Source organism: Dromiciops gliroides, chromosome 2 (assembly GCF_019393635.1).
Source record: "Dromiciops gliroides isolate mDroGli1 chromosome 2, mDroGli1.pri, whole genome shotgun sequence".
Classification (NCBI taxonomy): domain Eukaryota; kingdom Metazoa; phylum Chordata; class Mammalia; order Microbiotheria; family Microbiotheriidae; genus Dromiciops; species Dromiciops gliroides.
The window spans coordinates 614,763,285-614,785,189 of NC_057862.1; the positions used below are offsets into that span (position 1 = coordinate 614,763,285).

General features: G+C 39.6%; 1 protein-coding gene across 4 annotated transcripts in view; it reads left to right on the forward strand.

Annotated features, from left to right (window-relative positions):
- The first annotated feature begins 871 nt into the window (after positions 1-871).
- The window catches only part of MAP4K3 (mitogen-activated protein kinase kinase kinase kinase 3), a 195,150-nt gene continuing 174,116 nt past the window's right edge, over positions 872-21,905 (forward strand). For all 4 annotated transcript variants that reach the window (XM_043988090.1, XM_043988091.1, XM_043988092.1 and 1 more), the window contains exon 1: positions 872-1,115. In XM_043988090.1, coding sequence (XP_043844025.1) covers positions 1,020-1,115 — 96 coding nt within the window. In that variant the 5' untranslated portion in view covers positions 872-1,019. The remainder of the gene's footprint in view (positions 1,116-21,905) is intronic.

Genomic DNA, 21,905 nt, shown 5'->3' on the forward strand with positions numbered 1-21,905 from the left:
CAGGGCTCGATTGTTTTGTCTGGATGATGGAGAAAATGTTAAAGATGCAAGCTTAATAAATTAAAAGGCAGGTCCTGTGCACATCGCCCCGCCCACAGCTGATAGTTAAACATTTATCGGGACACCCTAGTCAGTCTCATTGTGTATCCCCCGCCTTGCTCCTTGGATCCAGTTGGTCAACATGCATTTATTGAGCGCCCTACTATGTCATTCCATAAGCATTTATCAAGTGCCTACTATGTGTCAGGCGCTAAGCGCAGGAGATATAAAGGCAAAAGATCGTAGGTGATCTCCAGGAGCTCACAAGGCCTACTACGTGCTCATCAGCATAATCAGGCTGCCCCAGTCCGACTCCCACCCCTCCCCCTCCCCCGGCTACCCGCCAGCGAGCGCCTAGGGAAGGGTAGGTGGTCGGGATGTCCCGAAGCGGGCATGCGCGGGGAAGGAGGGGGAGGGAGGAGGGAGAGGAGGCCGCCGGAGCGCGCAGGCGCGCGCGCAGATCGGGCTCGCGGATCGGGCTCGTGTCCTCTGGCGGCCGCGGCGGCGGCTGCGCCGTGGCTCAAAGTTGGGAAAAAGGGGGAGGAGGGAGGGAGGATGAGTCGGAGCCTTGGGAAGGGGGCGGGGGGAGGCGGAGGAGGAGGAGGAGGGGAAGCGGAAGCCATGTTGGAGTTGCACCCGGGGCTCGGGGCTGCGAGCGTCCTTCTTCTCTCTCTGCGGGGGTACCGGGCTTGAGGCGGGGCGGGGCCGGGAGAGGAGGGGAGGGGAGGTCGCGGACGGTTGACCGAGATCGGCGGTGGGGCGAGAGCGGATAGCGCGGCAGCAGCGGCGGGCCCCGCGTGGAGCCGGGGCGATTGTGACTGCCGGCCCCAGGAGCGGCGGCGGCAGAGGAGGCGGCGGCTGCGGCAGCTGCGGCGGCGGAGGTGCCGGGCACCGAGTGGCGTCCGCTCTCCCTGTGTCCCCGGAGCGGCCCCCCCCCTCCCCCGCCCCGGGAGGGAGGCGGGGGACCCCTAGCACCCGCCATGAACCCCGGCTTCGACTTGTCCCGCCGGAACCCGCAGGAAGACTTTGAGCTGATCCAGCGCATCGGCAGCGGCACCTACGGGGACGTCTACAAGGTAAACGGCTGCGCCCGCCACCCCTCCTCCTTCCCTTCCTCCTCTTCCTCCCCCCTCCTCCGCCCAGCCCGGGGCGCTCCTTCCCGAGCCCCCCAACCTGGGAAGAAGAGGGGGAGGCGCCGGCTCCCGGAGGCACGTAGGAAACAAAGAACCCCCGCCCCCCCCCCCAGACGGACACTCCGAAGTCCGGGACCTGGCCCCTTTACTGGGCTCCAGCCGTTGGGGGTTTGGGGACACCCTCCCTCCCCCCCCGTTCTCCCCAGCCTGGATCCCCAAGAAAGAACTGAACTTGGGGAGGGGGCGGGCCCTAGGCATATGCCAGCTGGCAGCGGGGTTTCCTGGGCATTTGTTGCAGTGGTGGGTGTCAGTCTGTTGTTCAAGTCAACACTAGTTCGCCGCATGTCAAACCTGCGTCTTAGACAGACCGACGGACAGACGTGTGGAGGAGGAGGGGGAGGCGGCGGCGGCGTCTTGGGAGCCTGCAGCCGACCGGGCCTGGGAGAGTTACACTCTGAGAGCCTTTCATGTATCATAGTAACCACCCCCGCACCCAGCACTCACTTGCCCCTTTGCTCCTTGGCACTCACGTTTTGTTTTCATTGTTTCTGGGCACGATTCTCTCATAATGCCTTTCTTATATGCATTAAAAGTGGGTTTATTTGGTGGATGGCTGACCTGAGAAAACAATAACTTCAATGTTTTCCGTAGGTGGAATCAGATTAATCCCTTACAAAACTTGCCTTTGTTAATGACCCAGGAATCGGGTGGGTTTTTTTCCCCCCTCTCCCTCTTTAAAAAAAAAATTGAACTGAACACTTATGAAAAATACAGGTTTGACAAGTTTAGAACTCGGAGTCCATCGGTTATATAGCATTCCTGTTCTAGAGGGACCACTTCTAAATATGAGAGTATAAATCACCCTTCAGCCAGCCAACTTAGCTCTTGGCCGCTACTTAGACTGCCAAGAAGGGAACGGAGAGAGTAGTGCCAAATGTGACAGCGGTTTTGATTTAGTTGTGTATCTCCTTACTAGTAACTAAATCTGACCTCCTCTTATTTCATGTAACACCTAAGGAAGCAGTCAACAAAAACTTAAACCTTATGTTTCAGTTTGATTTCTTGTTCATTCTCAGCATATTAACTTAGCTTATTAATACCTGATCAATATTGGTTGTATATGTGTGCATAAAAATTCACTATCACTTTATCATAAGTTCATTTGAGAGCTTATGATGTCAGTGTGGCCAACACATTGTCAAGTCTAAAATGCTTTATTTACTCTTTATAGTTATTATATATGAAGTGTTTATAGGGCATATAAATAAATAGGTTAAAATTGAGGAAAATGATAAAAATAGGTGTATGGCTTTTCATTTGCCCTTGTTTCTTCCCACTTTTAATTTGTTCTCAGTACTTTTTTCAATGTTTAGTTATGTCAGTTATTGATGAAAATTGAAATGTCTTTAAATATACAGTACTCATACTGGTAAGAGTTCTCCTGAAATGTACATAAGTCAATCTTTCAAATATATTAAGGTTTTGGGGGAAAAAATTCTGAGACCTTTAGTGAGGTAATTTTTGAAGTGCAAATAATCACACCCTAATTTATTTGTTTTTAAGTTTATATTTCTTAAGAGGGTGGGAAAGGAACGGAGATATACCTTCCACTGAAAATGGAAAGATGGTAAAGGAGAATCCTAGTTTAAATAGCAGTTAGTGAAGTAAACTTTTATTGAGTGCTTATTATGCAGAACCCTGTACCAAGTCCTTTGAAAGATGTACAAAAGTATAAAAGTTAACAGTAGGACTTGTTGGGATGTACTAAAACCTTTTTAAATGATTTGTAATTTTTTATATGAACTGTTTCATTTTAAAAACACGAATACAAAAACCAAAAACAAAACATGAATACTATAACCAGGTACCAAAAGGTGCTTTACAACTTTAAAGTTACTTAATACTAGCATTTCCCTTGAAGACAGAAGTAATGTAGATACAGTAGTTTGGTTTCAGTTTTATATTGGGGAAACTAAGGCATGTTTTAAGTATCATTGACTTTCTTTGGCAATATGCTGAGTTAATGTGGAGCTTTAAATAGAAATGGAGATACCTGACTCATGTTGTACAGCTAGATCATGCTTTGTTTTTGTACAGGCTTGCCAATCAGGTAGATTTTTGATTTCTTCCATCTAAGCTGAGGAAAGAAACCCCTAGCGTTGGTGTCAGACCTTTGAATCATTCAGTTTACCTCTTGCCTGCTAAAATAACCTAGAGGTTTACTGTTTACTTATGTTTTTTCAACTTCAAGCAAATTCCTATTACTCATACACAGTTCTGTTAGGTAAAAGTCTCACTCTTTTGAGTTTTAAGTCCTTGATTAAAATGGTATCTTTTACTAATTGAAGACAATATTTGAAGAAGTTTATTTTCAAAAAACAAGTATGTAAGTAGTTTCTCTGCTTTCCCCTGTCATCATATATAGATTAAACACACAAAAACCCATAAACATAAGACATTTCAGTCAAGTCCTAGAAAGCTGATGTGCCAAATCATAGAACTTTCAGGAATAATATCAGGCATTATTGCTGGTTATACTTAGCATTGTAGTAGCCCTTTTTAGCTTGGTGTTCTATAAAGAACTCTATTTTCTCACAAAGAAGCTAGCTTTTTTTTCTTGATAGACTTCATAGAATTTTGTGATAAACCTATCACATTTTGGTTTATAACTGCAAACCAGTAAGTTCATTTTTAATTCATAGGCTGATATATTCATAGGTTTGATAAATGCACAGGTTTGTAACAGCCCTGAAGTGTCACTCAATTAACCCTAGAGAGGAATAAGGAGAAAGCAGCTTTTGAGTTGACTAGAGCTCTGGTGACTTCTTTGGTAAGTGGAACGACAAAATCAGTAAATCCATAAGCTGTAAGGAACCCTAGAAGTTTAGTCCAAACCTTCCCCCTCCACTTTTTTTAAACATAGAAGGAAACTGAGACCCAAATAAATTGTGACTTCCCCAAGATAGTACAAGTTGTAAGTAGTAGGTTTCAGAGCTGGAATTTGAACTCTGGTTTTCTGATTCTCAGGTTCACCACTCTTTCTACTGACCCGCACTACCTCCTTTAAATTGTTAGCATTTCAAGGAACCATTTAACCTGTCATTTTACATATGAAGAAATTGAGACCTGTAGAGATGAAGTTCATAGATCCTTGATAAAAATGACAGCAAGGTATTGTTTCTTTATAGGAACTGTATGATCTAGTCTATAGTCTACACTCAAGATTTCTCTTATAGGTATAATACAGGATGGACACAAATATAACAGTATTTGATTTTCAGTTATTTATACACATTTTATAGGTTTTGCAGTTCGTTATTCTAAGTTAAAGTGGCATTATTATTATGCCTAAAGCTGTCATTCTTGCCTCTCCTAATTATGTTCCTTCCTATCTCTCTACCACAACGTTAACCAGATCACCTAGGCAGCATAGGGTGGAAAGTGTTATAGAGTTAGTGCTGGAAAGATTTGAGTTTGAATCCTGCCTCAGACACTAGGTCTGTGACCTTGGACAAGTCATTTAACCTCTGCCAGGCTGTTTCCTAATATAATATAATAATAGCATCTACTACACAGGTTCTTTGTGTGGATCAAATGAGATAATGTGAGTGAAGTGCTTTATAAACGGTAGCTGTTATTGCTTTTCTCTGGGGGTTGAAATGGAGGAAAATCAAGCATTTGTTTTAATATGTACAAGAGGTATAATAACATAGGATGAGACATTGTTCTATCTCCTCCAATGGCTTCTTCCTACCCACTAAACAACAATAGTAGTAATATGTTTATATGGTTTTTAAAAGTTTACAAATCTCATTCCTGACAGAAACCCCAAAGGGGTACGATAGTGCAAGTATACAGCCTCATTTTCAATCAATGAAAGAACTGAGACTCATACAGTAGAGTGATCACCAGGGGTCACATGATCAATAAGTGGTAAAGCTAAGAATTGAACCCAGGGCTGCGTATTCTAAGTGTGTTGTGGCCTTTTTTTGCTGATATAATTTATTTAACATGATTTAGGATCATGGAATGATGGATTTGGTTGAGATGAGAGTGTATGAAGGGACCTTAGAGTTTTTAAGAGTCTAGAAAGGTAAATAAATTCTCTTCTCCAAGGCTGCACAGGTAGCAAATAACCAAACTAGTGTTAGATCATGGGACCTCTGCCTCCAAATCTTTTGCTTGTACTTCCTACTATAACATATTGCATAGTTGTCTTCAGAATGGTTTTCTTGTCATATCCACTAGGATGACTTGTTCATACCTCAAACTCAATATATCCAAAACAGAACTCATTATTCCAGTTCAAGATGTCACAGTAATTTTCAAAATAATCTTTGGAGTCCTCCACTTTTCTTCTCTAGTTGTCTCGTTTCCCTTGTCCTGACATTAGTGATTTGGAACATTTTTAGCAGTGGTGGTTAAGAAAGAATGTGGAAAAGTCAAGAAATAACTGTAGGGGTAGCAGTCATATAATTTTAACTCAAAAGTCGATTAGAGATGTATAAGACAATTAATGTGCAAAGTTTATCCAAATCAAATGTTGATATACTTATGTGCTCCTATGAATTTATGAATTTCCTACTTTTGCTTATGAAACTGTCATTTTCATAGTAACCGGAACCCCTGGGATTGTTTTAACTATCCTCTTACACCATGAAATCCTGTTGATTCCACTATCTTTCAAACTTATTCCCTCATTTTTTCTTTAATAGTTGAGTCCTTCATACTTTTCCCAAAATATTCTAGTAATTTCTTTAATGGTTTCACTGCTTCCAGTCTCTTTGCCCCCTCCATTCCATTTAATAAACTACTGCCAGATTAATTTTTCCAAGCACTGTGATCATGTTGCCTTTCTTTGCCTACCAATTAGAGTCCATACTCCTTGGCTGGCATTCAAAAACCTCTACATTCTGGCCCAGTACTAGCCCTTTTCAATGCAGTCTATACCTCAGTTCCCTTCATGTGTCCCATATTTCAGCCAAATAACTATTGCTGCTTCCAGAACAGCACTTTCCCCTCACTCACCATTTTCTTTACCTGAATGATCCCTTACACCCTACCTGCCTGCATCTTCAAGGCTCTGCTCAAATGCCACCATCTTGAAACCTGCTAAAGGTAACTTTCTGTCTTCCAAATTACTGTGCCCACAATGTACATGCAAATTATTAAAATCAAATATTGATATACTTAATGTATGCCCCTTCTCTCCTCTTCTTTGTAACTTTGTAGTTCTCTTATGGCATTTGCCACTTTGTCTTAAAATTATTTGTCTCATCTTTCCCCTGCTAGATTATAAACTCCCTGCCACAGGGATTATTAGCATTTAGAGTCAGTAATTGTCAGATAGTGTCTTTCTTGGATCTCATTATTTAAAGAAGGTTCAGAAGAACAAAGACAAAGTAAAAGAGGAGTTAACTCATTTGGAGTGGTAGCTGTAACGTTACCAACTTTGCTGGGAGTGAGAATACCTGACTTCACATTTCATGTCTTGGTTCTCGTGTGACTTCAGGAATTCCACTTAACTTTCTCTCAGCCTCAGTTTTCTCAAGTCTAAAATGCACCAGAAAGATGGTCAGCATCCAACTTTAACACATTGTGATTTCTATGCTGATGAGGCAAGAAGACAAGGTTATTTAACTTGGAAATAAAAATGTTGAAGGATAAATGAACACCCTAAGATTTAGAAGGAAATAGAGGTATCAAGGTGTAATATGGAGGTGTCAAACCCATAGCTAGAATGCTCCCAAGTGGTCTGAGCCAGATGAACATGTATTTGGGAAGCGTTTAACAAAATAACTAAAAATAAAATAGAACGTAGGTAATGTGAATGTGCAGTTTTGTCGATATATTCGGGGATCCTTATATCCTTCCCTCATTTTCTGTTTGAATTTGACAGCATTGCTGCAGTGGGTAGAGAGCTGAACTTGAAAGAAACAGGAAGAATTCCAGTCCTGCATCAGACTCTCACCATAGGAAAATCACCTAACCTCTCTGAGCTTTACTTTTCTCATCTGTCAAATGGGGATAAAAATGCTGGTAGTAAATTCGTCATACCTCAAAGGTTTATTAAGGTTCAAACAAATGTTTATAATCCTGAGAATGATGTACAAATGTCAATAATTCGTTTTTAAAATAGGAAAGGGGTGACAGGATGGTGACTAGTTCATTTTGTTGAGGGCAGAACCAGAGAAAAAGGATCTAAGTTTCAGCAAGAGGGCTTATTAGACAAAGGATTTCCTGTCATTTGCCATGTGAACGGGCTGTCCAAGCAATTGTGGGATCTTTTCTGGAAAGCTCATGAAAAAGGTCAGGTTTCATACCATTTTTTAGTTTAATTATGATTCTGTCCCAAGTCATCAAAAAGTTCTTTTTAGTTATATGATTGGTTATTATTTGTCTTCTGTAAAAGCATGTTTAACATTCTAATTTAGAGGATGACTTGGGGTTCTTTTTTGACATTTTTTTCCTAAATACTTGATGAAATTATACCACTGTAATTCTATACGTTTAGCCATATTTTTCCTCGCTTTCTTTGTGAGTTGTTTATTAATGCCTTATACTAATAGCTGTATGAGAGAAAGATGGGAGAATAAATGAAAAAATTGGAACAAAAGAGTTGGGTTAGAATACAAGTCTAAAAACTGCTTGTTAAATGTCGAGGCTGGCTGCCCAGGCTTTCTTGATTTTCTCTTTGAGCTGCTAGTGTGGAGAGAAGAAATGATTTGATCATCTTCATAGTTCAGAGTTTCACTGAAAGGTGTGTGCATTTTAAAGTATTGATACAATTAATGGTCACTTTTTGTAAATCTTGCATTTAAAAAAACTTCCATAGATTTAATGCAAGTAACAGTTTAATGTTTCTCTGCCTGGGAGGATTGGTTCATATATATTTAGGGATTTTAGAGGCCATCTCTTCCAGCATTCTCATTTTACAAATGAGGAAACCAAAGCCCTCAGAAACGAAACGCCTTGCCTGCCTGAGGTCCCAGAAGCTAATTAGGGTCAACTTCAGTTCTGATTTTGTAATTGAACAACATAGTACATATCTGTTATGTTACAATGATGTTTACAAAATAGTATTTCTAAGTGTGTAGTGAAGTAGTTGTTTAGTTGCTTCAGTCCTGTTGGACTTTCAGGATTCCATTTGGGGTTTCCTTGGCAGAGTTACTGGAGTGGTTTGCCATTTCGTTCTCCAGCTCATTTTATGAGACCCAGAGAGCCTGGCCAGACCTTTCTTTTCTTTTTTTGTTTGTTTGCTTGTTTTTTTAGTGAGGCAATTGGGGTTAAGTGACTTGCCCAGGGTCACACAGCTAGTACGTGTTAAGTTTTCGAGGCTGGATTTGAACTCAGGTACTCCTGACTCCAGGGCCGGTGCTTTATCCACTGCGCCATCTAGCTGCCCCCTCCCCCCCAAGCTCATTTTACAGATGAGAAAACTGAAGCAAACAGGGTTAAATGACTTGCCCAGGGTTACACAGCTAAGTAAGTGTATGAGGCAGGATTTGAGCTCAAGTCTTCCTGACTCCAGGCCTGGCGCTTTATCCACTGTGACACTTAGCTTGTAGTGGAAAAAGCACCAAATTGAGTGTCAGAAGCTCTGTGTTCAGATTTGGTCTCTGATGCGATTCATACTTGTAGAAGGCTTAGACAATATCCTTAACTTATATGGTCCCCACTGTTCTCCTTTATACAATGAAGAAGTTGGACAAGATCTTTAAAATCACTTTTTATCCTAAAATATATGCATTAGCAGTTGAATTCATTGAGTTCATAATAATTAAGTGCCTGCTACATGTAAAATGTTTTGCTGGGTACTGGGTATATGAAGATGAAAAGTGAAAGTCTTCTCCCCAGAGATGTTGAAGGAAGAGGCCGTTTGGCCAGCCATAACTGGGTTCAAGGACCCCTTTCACACACTGGCCATGTGACGGATCACTTGATTTCTTGGTATCCTCAGAGTATAGCTCTCTAAGACTAAGATGAAGAATAGTTGGTGACTTTGGCTGATAAAAGGTTTCCACTCTTTCCCACCAAATATATTTAAGGCCTGCTGCTGGGTGTTAAGAATACTAAAATAGGGGCAGCTAGGTGGCGCAGAGGATAAAAGCACTGGCCCTGAATTCAGGAGGACCTGAGTTCAAATCCGGACTCAAGACACTTGACACTAGCTGTGTGACCCTGGGCAAGTCACTTAATCCACATTGACCTGCAAAAAAAGAATAATGAAATTAAAAATTACAGTCCCTGTCCTCAAGAAACTTAGAGTCTAAAAAGGCTTTTGATTCCAGTGAGAGTATTGAAGCTACTTGTGAATGGAAATGGGTTCTGATACTTAGGCATTTTTCGTTTTGTTTTTTAATCAAAATCAGAGGTAGTAAATTGCATTCTAAATTCTTTCTAATGGGTGACCAGTTCTACTGAGTCATGTTAAGTGTTGGTTATGAAATCAAGGACATTTCAAATCTACAATAAAAATATTCTATTGCACATTTGAAATTCACAGTATATGGATATATAGTAATACTTCAGTTATTTAGAAATCACTTTCCAGCAACTTCAATTAGTTTGGAATATTAAAAAAATACAACTATGTGAGAAGCAAAATGATGCAGCCTAAGATAATGTCAGACCCATGCATCACTAAAGCATATCATGTCTTTACTCATAGCAGAGCTGCCAGACTTAGCAGCTGCTATGTGGCTCAATGGTTAGAGTGCTGAGCTTAGAATCAGACCTAAGTCTGATCCAAACTCAGACATTCACTAGCCCTGTGACCCTGGGCAAGTCACTCAACCTCTGGAGTCTTAATCTGCTAGAGAAGGAAATGACAAACCCCAATTATTCTTTGACCAGAAAACCCTGTGGGCAGTATTGGCATGCTGTGGTCCACAGGGTCATGAAGAATTAGACGTGACTGACTGAACAACAGTAACAACAGAATTGCCAGATACTTTTTCTGTTTGATCTTATTTTACATATCATTCTATCAAGCTGAAACCATTTCCAGGTCATATTTTATGCTCTAGATCGCTCATTGCTTTTGAAAATACTCAATTTTTATAAATCATCTTAGTGTTTGAAACTTCTTGAAAATTGCTTAATCTATCCATTTCCTTCTCCATTTTAGTTAGATGAATTATACATTGTTTTAAACTACTTTAGTACTTTAGAATATCTTCAATTCCCATCAGTATACAATACTTGATATTTGCGGCTCCCCCCCCACCCCCCCAAAAAAATTCTCATGGGCCTATTAGACAGACTAGGGCAGTGCATTTGTTGCCAAAATGACCTGGGTTCAAGTCTAGCTTCAAAACCTTACTATGTGACTCCGGGCAAGTCACTTAAGCTCAATTTCTAAATGCTTTTAAGGGCCCTTCCAGCTCTGAATCTGATCCCATGAACCTTCTGAATTTAGATAGGCAGATCATGGATTGATAGACACCGAGATTATTGCTTACCTGTATGTAAAACATTTCTGCTTGATGTAGGACATGACTGAACTTGTTCTCTCTTGGTAAAGCTTTCTAGAACCAAGGGTTACCTTCACAATCATGGCAGAGAGAAATTAAGATTGTAAGTTAGAGCCTCTCCTATTTTTGTAATTAAAAAGAAAAATTGTTATTCGTGGTAGTAGCCGTATTTGCTATTTAAAGTTTTGGAGGTGTTATAATTTAGTTCAGACTTTTTTTCATAACTGATTTTAGCTAAAGGAAGTATGAATATAATGTTATTTCTCTAACATTGATTTTAGTTGAAAACAGTGGAAAATTGTAAGAAAAAACAAAAATGATCATAGGAGTCAAGCATTTATTAACTATGTAATATAATATGTATATAAATAATAGGTGTCCCTAGTCCCCCCTCCCCTTAAACTTCTTTTTGTGTATTATCTTCTCTTACTAAATTCTAAGCTCCTTGAGGGCAGGGATTGGCTTTATTTGTATCCCCAGTACTTAGCATAGTGTCTGGCACTTAGTAGGTGCTTCATAAATGTTTATTGAAGTGAATGCATACAAGATGAACAAATGACTATGGGGCTCTGCTTTTAGTAATGACATAATAAGGTATAATGATGCTTAGTTTTGACTTTATTCTAGACTATATATAATTTTTCTTCCTATTGTATAAATAATTTTAAATAAAAGAGGTCAAATAAGACCTTTTAATTTAAAAGCTCACATTCTGAATTCAAATGATGCATATTTATTTTTAAACATCTTTCATTTAACCTGAATTTCAAATAATGATAGCTAACATTTATAGTGTGCTTACATATGAGCCAGACACTGTGCTAAGTGCTTTACAATTATTCTCATTTGATGCTCACAGTAAACAGGAGTGTGGGGGGGGGGGGAGGTGCTATTATTTATTATCCTCAATTTACAGTTGAGGAAACTGAGGAAAGCAGGTTAAATGATTCTCCCAGAGTCACACAGTTATTAAATGTCTGAAGCCCTTTAAAATGGACTGACTTTTCTCTTGAGGTAAGGCTTTCTTTATCATATCACAGCCTAAGACTTGAGAAATGAAAACTGACATACTGTGTCTTAGAATTCCTACATAGCAACATTTAAACTTTGAAGCCACAAATTTAAAAAAAAAGACCTATTGAGGGGCCTCTAAATGGCATTTTTTCTTTTTTTAAAAAGCTGAATTTAAGCACCAAATAAAATTCTCTATTCTTAAATGCATATTTCATTTGCTCTTTGAAACACCACACTAATGTAGGGATGATAACTGTTATCCCATTTTACAAACAAAGCTGAGGCCTAAAAAGATTACCTCCTGTTTACATTGTATATATCTTGTATGTATTCAATTAAATAAACATTAATGAAACATTTATTCTATGCTTCAGTGTTCTAAATGCTGGGGGGGGGGATGCAAATAAGAAAAAAGACAAGCCCTGCCCTCAAGTAGCTTACAATCTAATGGAAGAAGATAGCACACAAAAAGAAGGTGAAAAGAGGGCACCAGAAGGGTAGGGTAGCTGGTGGGGGGCCTGCTGATGGGAAAAATATTAAGGGCGGGGAATCAGGGAACACAGGCATTTCTTTGTATCTGTATCATTTTGCACAATGCCTGGCTCACAGTAAGCTCAATAAATGGTTGCTAATGATTAAATGACTTGTGCCTGAGGTCCTATAAATAGTATTTGAACAAGGATTTAAATTCAGGCTTCTCCTGATTTTGAGTCCAGCACTCTTTCCTCTATATCCTAGCTTCTTAAACTGTGGATCAGGATCCCGTATGGGGTCATGTAACTGAATGTGGGAGTTGCTAAAAATTTGGCAACAGTAAAAAGTTATGTCTACTTATTTCATATACCTGTATACCCAGTGTTGTAAAAATTTCTCAGGGAAAAAGGTCACGAGTGGAAAAAAATTTTTTTCCTCTAAATAATAAACATTTTTATTTAAAGTTTTGAATTCCAAATTTTATCCCTCCTTTCCTTCTTCCTCTTCTCCCTCCCCAAGGTGGCAAGCAATCAGATATAGGTTATAAGTGTACAATCATGTAAAACATTACTATATTAGTCATTTTGTATAAGAAAACTTGAATGAAAGAAAAAAATGAAAGAAAGTGAAAAATAGCATGCTTCAGTCTGTCTGTGTTCAATATCATTTATTTCTTTGGAGGTGGATAGTATGCTTCATCATTAGTCCTTTGGGTTTTTCTTGGATTATTGTATTGCTGAGAATAGTTGTCATTGACATTTCTTCATCAAACAATATTGCTGTCTCTGTGCACAACACTTGGTTCTGCTCACTTCACTATATATCAGTTCATACAAATCTTTCCAGGCCTTTTTGAAATCATCCTGCTTGTCATTTCTTATAGCACAATAATGTGCTATCATCATCATATACCGAAGCTTGTTTAGCCATTCCTCAGTTGACAGTCATTCCTTTGATTTTCAAGTGGAACAAGTTTAAGAAGCCCTGCTTTATACTAAGGTTGCCTCAGATAAGATGTGTATAAAATAACGATGATACAAATTAAAATACAGTTTAGTGTTTAGCAAACTTCAATCTGAGGCATGAATGAGAATTTCAAGGAGGACAGGCTACTTCCAGTTGTCATCAGGAAAGGCTTCCTGGAAAAAGCCTGAATTGAGTCAGGCTTAATTGAATCAGAATTAAGAACCTACCATGTTCTAAGCACTGGGGATACAAAGAAAGAAGCTCACAGTCTAGGGAAGTAGTATGGAATGGTAGATTGGAGGCAGATTGTGAAGGGCCTTAAATTCATTTGTTTCCCCACACACACACTCCCAACATTTATCAAGCATCTATGAGTATAAGGCACTGTTTTAGTTTTAGGGGATACACACATATATAGATATGTGGGTGTATAACAGATCTTGTTCTCAAGGAGCTTACAATTCAGTGGTTGAAGGGAATGACAAATACTAGTAAGTATTCCACAGAGAGAATGAAAGAAATGAAAAAGATAGGTCCATTGCTTTGAGATGGGGGAAATTACTTGAAGGAGGTGGGGGTAAAGGCTGTCAGAGCAGGTTTCATGTAGAATTTGACCACTGAACTTTACCTTGAAGAGGAGAGGAAGGACTTAAACAGTGATTTGAGGAGAGGCAGTAGTGTGGAGATGGGAAAGGAGATGAGAACAGGAGGTGCTGAGCGGTTCATTTTGGCTGCGATGTAGTATGAGATAAGGCTGAAAAGGTAGATCAAAGTCCTATTGTGGTGTAGGTCTTGAATACCAGTAACAAAAGTTTATGATTTTTATTTCTCACAAGAGTCTTGTTTTTGTTTTTGTTCTAATCTGAAGGGAAGTGGGGAGATTTGCCACACTAACAAAGGTGGAAGTAACTCAGATTACTCCCCAAAATTTCAAAATAATGAAGCATATTCTATCACATTGCTCTCCCTGAAAATATTATCACTAATAACCCCAGAGTAGAAAGATTTTGGTACTGCCTAGGGTTGCACAGCTAGTAAGTGTCTGCAGCAGAATTTGAACTCAGGCCTTCTTGCCTCCAGGCCCAGTGCTCTATACACTATATGTAATTTAGTTCTAGACTGTGTGGTAGAGATTAGAAGTGTCAAAGATGAGGAAAGTCAGTGAGGTTGAGAGAGAGGGAAAGCTCTTTGAAATTGAAGAGTTGTGTATTAAGATACTTGTTTATTTTTATTTTGACCTGTCAGCAAGCCCTCTTTCTCAGAAGTTCATTCTAATCTGTATTATCTAGTTCAGATCCTTGTCCCTGACATACTTCTACTACCCCTCTAACTCATTCTCTATCCTTTCTCCAGAAATTCAGCACGTAGTTTACTTTTTTCCCTCCATCCTAATCCCTTATACTCCCCCATATACTTGAAGGTTTCAACATACATACTGATAAATCCCCTTCAAGTTTCTGGCTCAGTGGATCAGCTTCCTCAGTGCCTATGATCTTTGTCGTCTTTGCATGTCAGCTGCATGCAGTGTTTGGTCTACCTTTGATTTGACCATCTTCCATAAGTGTTTTTTCATGGTTAATGCCTCTGAAATTCCTTATTCCCAGGTATTACATTCTGTCCTTCAGTCTCTCCTACCTTACCCCTCCTACACCTAGTGAGTCCTCACTGGGACCTCCAGGGCCTCTGTCTCTCCCTGTTCTAGTCTATCATGCTTGCCCTGGCCCTTCCTTCTCTCCTTTCATAGCCTTAACTCTTGGTAAGGTTGGCTCGTTCAGTGATGCACTATCAAGTATTGTCAGCTACTAGTAATCCTTCTTCTCTTGTCCTCTATTGCCAGGTATTCCTTGCCAACCCCTTCCCCTTCCAAATTTCCCCATTTCTGTCAAAGGCACTGCTGTACTTCCAGGCACGCAGCGACTTAGACTTTATCCTCAGCTTCTCGGTCTGTCCCTGTAATCCCCAGAGAAGCAGAAAAGGGACAGAATGAGAGAAATAAGATGGAAGGTGGAGAAGGATTTTCTGGTATTTGTACCCTGATACCCAGTTTTGAACATGCTTAACTCATTCTCTCAGAACCATGGGAAGTGCTTCTAATACTGAAAAAAGTAAGTTAGATGTTAAGAAAAATTAACTTTACCTCCAGTTGACTGAGGAATAAAAATATTAATATTAGTGATAACAAAGGTTTGCATAAAGTTCTTTTCTCATTTGAGCCTCACAATAAGCCTGTGAGTTCGGTGCTCTTATTGTTCCCATTCTTTGGATGAGGAAACTGAAATTGTCTGGTTGAACAGGATGTTCCTTAAACATCTTAAACTCATTCTGTCCAAAACGTTACCTTTTCCCCCAAAGTCTTTCCTGTTCCTCACATCCCTGTTACCGTAAATGCTACAACTTTTCTCCCAGTCACCCAGGTTCACAACCTGGGTGTCATCTTTGACTCCTCTCTCACTCCCCATATCCAGTTAGTTTTCAAGTCACGTTGTTCTTTTGCTACATCACCACTATCTTGGTGCCGCTCCTCATTGCCTTGTGCCTGGACGATCACCACATCCTCCATTCAGCTGTGGAGTTGATCGCATCTCCCTCCCCCGCCAAGTACTCATTAAACTCCAGTGGCTCCCTAGCTCTTCCAGGTTTAAATATACAATCTTCTGTTTGGGTTTAAAGCCCTTTGTGGCCTGTAAAAAAGAAGGAGGTTCCTTTTCCAGCTTTCTTCCATCATGCTCACCTCAGCATACTCTGGTATCCAGTGACACTGGTATCCTCATAGAATCTAGTTTGTAAGTACTTGTTTGCATGCAGTTTCCCCATTAGACCCCGAGCTCCTTCATGGCAGGGACTGTTTTCTTCCTTTCTTGTATTCCCAGTGCCTCACACAGTGCTTGGCACCTAGTAGTAGCTTAACAAATGTTCAGTTTACTGACGGAGTTAGGTAATTTGTCCAGGGTCATGAGGTTAGAAAGCATCAGAAGGATCCTGAGGCCTGCCAGGTGGCTGATTTGTAGTCAGGAAGACCTGAGTTAATATCTGACTGCAGATAGTTATTAACTGTGTGACCCTGAGCAAGTCAAGTAGCCTGTTTGCCTCAGTTTCTTCATCTGTAAAATGGGGAGTACAGTAATAACACCTTCCTTTCAAAGTTGTGAGGACCAAATGAGTCACCTTTTGAAAAGTGCTTTGTAAAGGGTTATATAAATGCTAATTAACTCTTGTGATCCAGTTAGATAATATTCATAAAGTACCTGGCACTTAGTGGATGCTCTATAAATGCTTATTCCCTTCTCTCCTTCCCCTTCTAGATCTCAAGTCTTTTGAAATTCTACCCTCTATGCTAGTAACAGCATTTTAAGCTTTGCCATTTTGGAAACTAAAAAGGATACTTTAAGGCGATAGTGCTATAAGTCTGTTGCTAATGATGTAATGTCAACAGGTATGTTGAAAAATTCCACAATGAGAAAGAGAAAGGAGTAACTAGGGGAAAATATTTTATTTGCCGATCCCAAGTACACCATAGCCAAACTTCTCATTTATAACATTGTTTCAGTGGTACTTACTGCCTCAAGAAACATTGTAACATGGTATTTCACAGACCCAATTAAAGCTGTTCTGTCTGGTGCTGCATGTACGGGAAAAGTAAGGAGCCAGATTTGTTTGCTTAAACTAGCCTTCAAGGTTTTTTGTTTTGTTTTGTTTTGAATTCACCTTAAATCTTTGCGTGTGTAATAATTATTATGCTGTAACAACTTTAGGAACCTTTCCTGTAGGTACAGTAGATAGAATGTTATCGAACTGGGACCACTTGGGTTCAGGTCCTGCCTTTGTCACCTTCTGGCAATGACCTGAACAAGTCACTTCACATTTTAGTGTTCTAGGCTACTCTGAAGCTGCAGAGATGCAGTACATTTGCATTGGCAGAGGAAACTTCTGATTGAGTCCTCCACCCTCTCCTGTTCCTGTACTTCTAAGACTATAGTATAAGCATATTATATTGCACTCAGAGCCAAGGAGTTCACATGTTTTAGCCATATTGGAAGAAGTGCAGTAATGGTGCAGAGGGTGCTTTGGCATAGATCTTGGGGCCAGAACTCATCCCCTCTCCACTTCATTTTACAGCTAAGGAAACTCAGGTTCAGGGATGGAAGGAGCAGAAATGAAGTCCAGACCTAGTTTCTCTGATAGCAAATCCAATTTCTTTTGACTTATTCTCATTTTCCCCAAGAAGTGAATATCATTACATTAGAAAAATTTGGGGGACTGAGTGAAAAATGAATTTAAAAATTAAGTTTAAAACTTTTGTTTTAGAATCCTGCCTTAATCCTTACAGTTAACTGTAAGGACTTACATGAACTGATGCTGACTGAGAGGAGCAGAAGCAGGAGAACATTGTACACAGTAACAGCAACATTGTGTGATGAACAATGGTGATAGACTTGGCTCTTCTCAGCAGTGCAATGATCTAAAACAGTTTCAAAGAACTCATGATAGAAAATGTTCTCAACATCCAGAAAAAAGAACTGTGGATTATGAATGCAGGTTAAACCATACTGTTTCTATTTTTAGACTGGGGTTTTTTCCCTTCTTTTTGAGGTTTTTCCCTTGTGCTCTGATTCTTCTCTCACAAGATTAATGTAGAAATATGTTTAATGTGATTGTACATATATAACCTATATCAGACTGCTTTACGTCTTGGGGAGGAGAAGGAAGGGAGGGTGAGAGGAAAATTTGGAACTAAAAATCCTATGAAAACGAGTGTTGAAAATTATCCTTATATGTAACTGAAAAATAATAAAAATACTTTTAAAAAATGTACAGTTAAGATAGTGAATTAGCCTATTGTGTTTGACCTTATATTGGCATCAAGAGATTGCACAGTACAGATAGATGAGCATACTTCAGTCATTCAGCAATGATTTATTAAATACCTGTACCCAGCACTCAACTAGGAATAGGAGAAGAGTACAGTCTATACCCCTGAATTCACAATCTGGAGAAATAAAATGTGGTACTAATTTACCTTTGTTGTTGCAAAGTGCTTATGCATGCACACCTATCTTTAATCCTCATAATGTTACATTATAGGTAGTACCAGTATACTCATTTTATAGGTTAAAAAATTGGTGTACAGATAAGTTAGTTGTAAAGTGCTTAGCACAGTTCCTGGCACATAGTAGGCACTATTTAAATGCTTATTGCTTTCCCCTTTCCTTCCTTTGAGTGCTGTGCTAAGGATTTCAGACTTAATATGTTGTATGTTTTGGAAAGAGTTGATGTATCAGCACTGTGGAGAATTATTCTGGCGTTAGTATGCAGGATTAGTTAGATGGGGAGAACACTTATAAACCTCTCATAATACTCGAGATTAAAGGTAAGGAGGGCCTGAAATAGAGAGCAGTTAAGTCAGCAAAGGGCCTTCTGTATGCTGGGCACTGAGCAAAGCACCGAAATAGAAGGGGAAAGACATCAATGGGCCTCCCTGATTCATTAGATTTAGGAAGGGAGAGAAGACATTCAAAGTGAGAAGAGCAATATGAATAAAAATACGTAGGTTTCTATGGGATATTGAGGAGAGAGACCTAATAAGAGCAGACACTTTATTTTGGAGGGTAGTAAGAAATTATTCTGGCTGGGGAATTACGAGTTAGGTTTTGGATTTGTTGATTTTGAGATGATGGTAAGACTTTCAAATAGAAATATCAGTTGGAAACCCTTCAAAATAGGTAGATTAGAGCATGTTTTTGAAGGTAGAAGGGAAGGAGCCAGTGGAGAGGGAGAAGTTGAAGAGGAGATTGGATACAGTATTCCTCATTTGTTGCAAAAGATAGGGTCAAGTTTAAACTGTGGGAAAGAGGTGCAAATAGACTTAAATCCTTCAATGCTGCTGCTGCTAACTAACCTTTATATGGCTCTTTAAGGTTTTCAAAATGCTTTACATACATTATTTCATTTTATTCTCACAACAACCCTGGGAGGAGGTAGCTATGGCTACTCCTTTCAGGGTGTGAATCACAACCCATTCATGCTTTCTCATCTTACGAATCTTAATGTTGTCTCATAAGTCTTCCATGGGGTTCTGCCCCATTACTGGAGATCTTGTCAGTCTCTTGACAGTTTGGAGTTGGGGGTAACAATGTAGTAGGATATTCTTTGCTGATAGTAGTACATCAATCTCTGTGATATCTTTTTGTGCTGCTCATATGTTGTAAATGTGTCATTTAAAATATTATGCAACTGGCCTGGGATTTCTGTCTAAATTATGAGGAACTAGGCTGGGGTTTCTACTAAAGTATTGACCACGTGTCTGACTGACTTCCCCACTAGTTACAGGCCTTACAGGCCTGAACAGTTACATACCCAGCACATTTTGCCAATCAGGAGAGGAGAGGACATATGGCTAGATCAAGAGAATCCCAGTGCAAGAGAGCAAACCTCCTGCGGTCCAGTCCCTTTCCTCATTCTATAGAGGTGGCTCTTACACACTGCTCAAAGCTAATTAGTTAGAATCATTCGATTTCTTTGGTTGACGTGACCTGAGGGTGGTCCATATTAAAATGGACTGTACCTTGCATGATGACATTAGGTTCCCCCTGAGGGCAAAGGAGCACTCAAATTGATGTGGTTTTAATCTCTACTTCTCTGACCTAGACACTGGGGGAGTCTTATCTCTAATGCATCTTTGGGCTGGCTCTGAAAAAGAGGAGCCAGAGTTACTGAACTAAACCTTCAAGTGTGGATGAAGAAAAAGCTGACTAAGACTGGGTCCCTGTGTCTCCCCCCCCCCCACCCCCCCCCCCCCCCCCGGCAAAAAAATCCATTATTAATAATTATTTTCTCACATAAGGTAGTTCTAGATACTGAAGGAAAAAGAAAGAAAGCTATTGGGCTTTATGACCTTCATCAGTCAGAGCTTTTAAGAAGGAGATTGAATAAGTGTTTTCTGGAAGTAGATATGGGAGTTAAGGGAGTGAGGTTTTACAAAGTATTTCTGTTGCCTTTGTACCATTTAGGCCACATCTCTTTTTTGGATGCCACATTCAAGTCAGTGCTGTGGAAGTACAGTATTCTGGCTGTTGTTTTCTGTTTTTTGTTTTTTACCCCTACCCTGTCCCACACAGAGGTTTATAGATTCCCTCCTATCCATCCCTCTTCAATCTCACTTTCTTTGAGATAAAGAATAGATGAAAGGTAGAATAAATACAAACTGCAGAGGCTGCAAACTTAGGGTGGACCCTGCACTTCTTGCTCATCCTGCTTGCTGGGTGTTTATCTTCTCAGTTTTACCACTTCTGCCCCCTTGAACAAAGAATATGACACCTTTCACGAGAATAGACAGACCACACGCTTTGTAATGCTTACTTTTTGAGTGCTCCTCGGCTTGAACGGTAATAAACTAGTCACTGATATTTTTGTCTCATAGTGTTATTTCTGCTTTCTAGTCATTTTCTTGCCATTCTTTTGGGGTTTCATAATTTGGGCTGGTGCTACTAGGTTGGTTCACTAACACAACTGGAGGCTGCCTGTTAAAACTATATAAAATGTGTTGTTAGGTTTTTTTAAACCACGAAATTTGTGTCTTTTTTCCCCTAGTAACTTGTTGCATGACATTTGGCAAACTCCCCAACCTCCCCAAATCCCCAAATTGGAGCTTTGTTAATTACTGTGCCTAGTTGCTATTTTTTGCATCAAGATTATATAGTTCTTTGCATTTTCTTTAGCTGTTTCTATCAGATTGTAGTATTTAGGTATTTGAGTAAAAATGAAAAGGTAGCTTTAATAAAAAAAAACAACCTGCCTATATTACTGCTAAAAAATCACATAATAAATACTTAAAGTTTAAATTATACTAAGTTTTATAGTACCTGAGCCACGGTTCTTTTTAAAACAGTGCCACCTGTTTTGGTGGGCATAAGGAAAAAAGTGTCATTTTAATATGGTGGTGAAGGTATTTAGTCTAATGTTCTATAAATATGCCTCAGAATAATATCAGCATACATGGTCAGCTGTTTTAGAATAAAAACACTTCAGGTTTTTCTGTTCAGGAAGCAGAGGAAAACACACTTTACCAAGTACATTGATTTCTTCATAAGCTTAGGTACTTTCCTTTAAGCTCATTTTGCTTTTCAAAGGTAATGTCAGTGTTGACAGGGAAGTACAGGGGGAGATCTAGGTATTTGTAATGTTGCTTTCTAATATTTACAGGATATGCCTTCATTAGTTAATTTAAGGGAGGTTTGAAAATAGTCCAGTTATAGAAGCAGCAAAGGAAAAATATGCCAAGCATGCTCCTGGAATTGATATGCGTATACTGGATGAAAATAATGCAGAATAACACATTTAGAAGAACCATAGAAATCATCCATCTAGCATAACCATAACCAGACAGGTATTTGGTTGCTACTCTGTACTTGATTAATGTTGAGCTTGCAGTTCCTTCAAACCTTCAAATTAATTTCACATGAACTGTTGAGTACTTCATTGTTATGTGAGGTTGAATTTTGGAACCCAAGTGTAGCTGTCATCATTTAGTTTCTATTTATTAAATTTAGTCTTTTATTACACTCCAAGTCCTTAATCTCTTAATCTCTTCGACTGATCTGACTCTTTCATCCAGCACATTAGCTATTCCTCCTAGTTTTATATCACATGCATATTTGATAATTGTGCAATCCGTGCCTTCAGCTCAGTTCCTAATAAAAATGTAAGATAATAAGATCAATATAAGGTAATATCATAATAAGAACAGATGAATGGTAGCTCCCTGGCATATACTACCAGCAACCTCTCTCAAAGGTGATAGCAACTT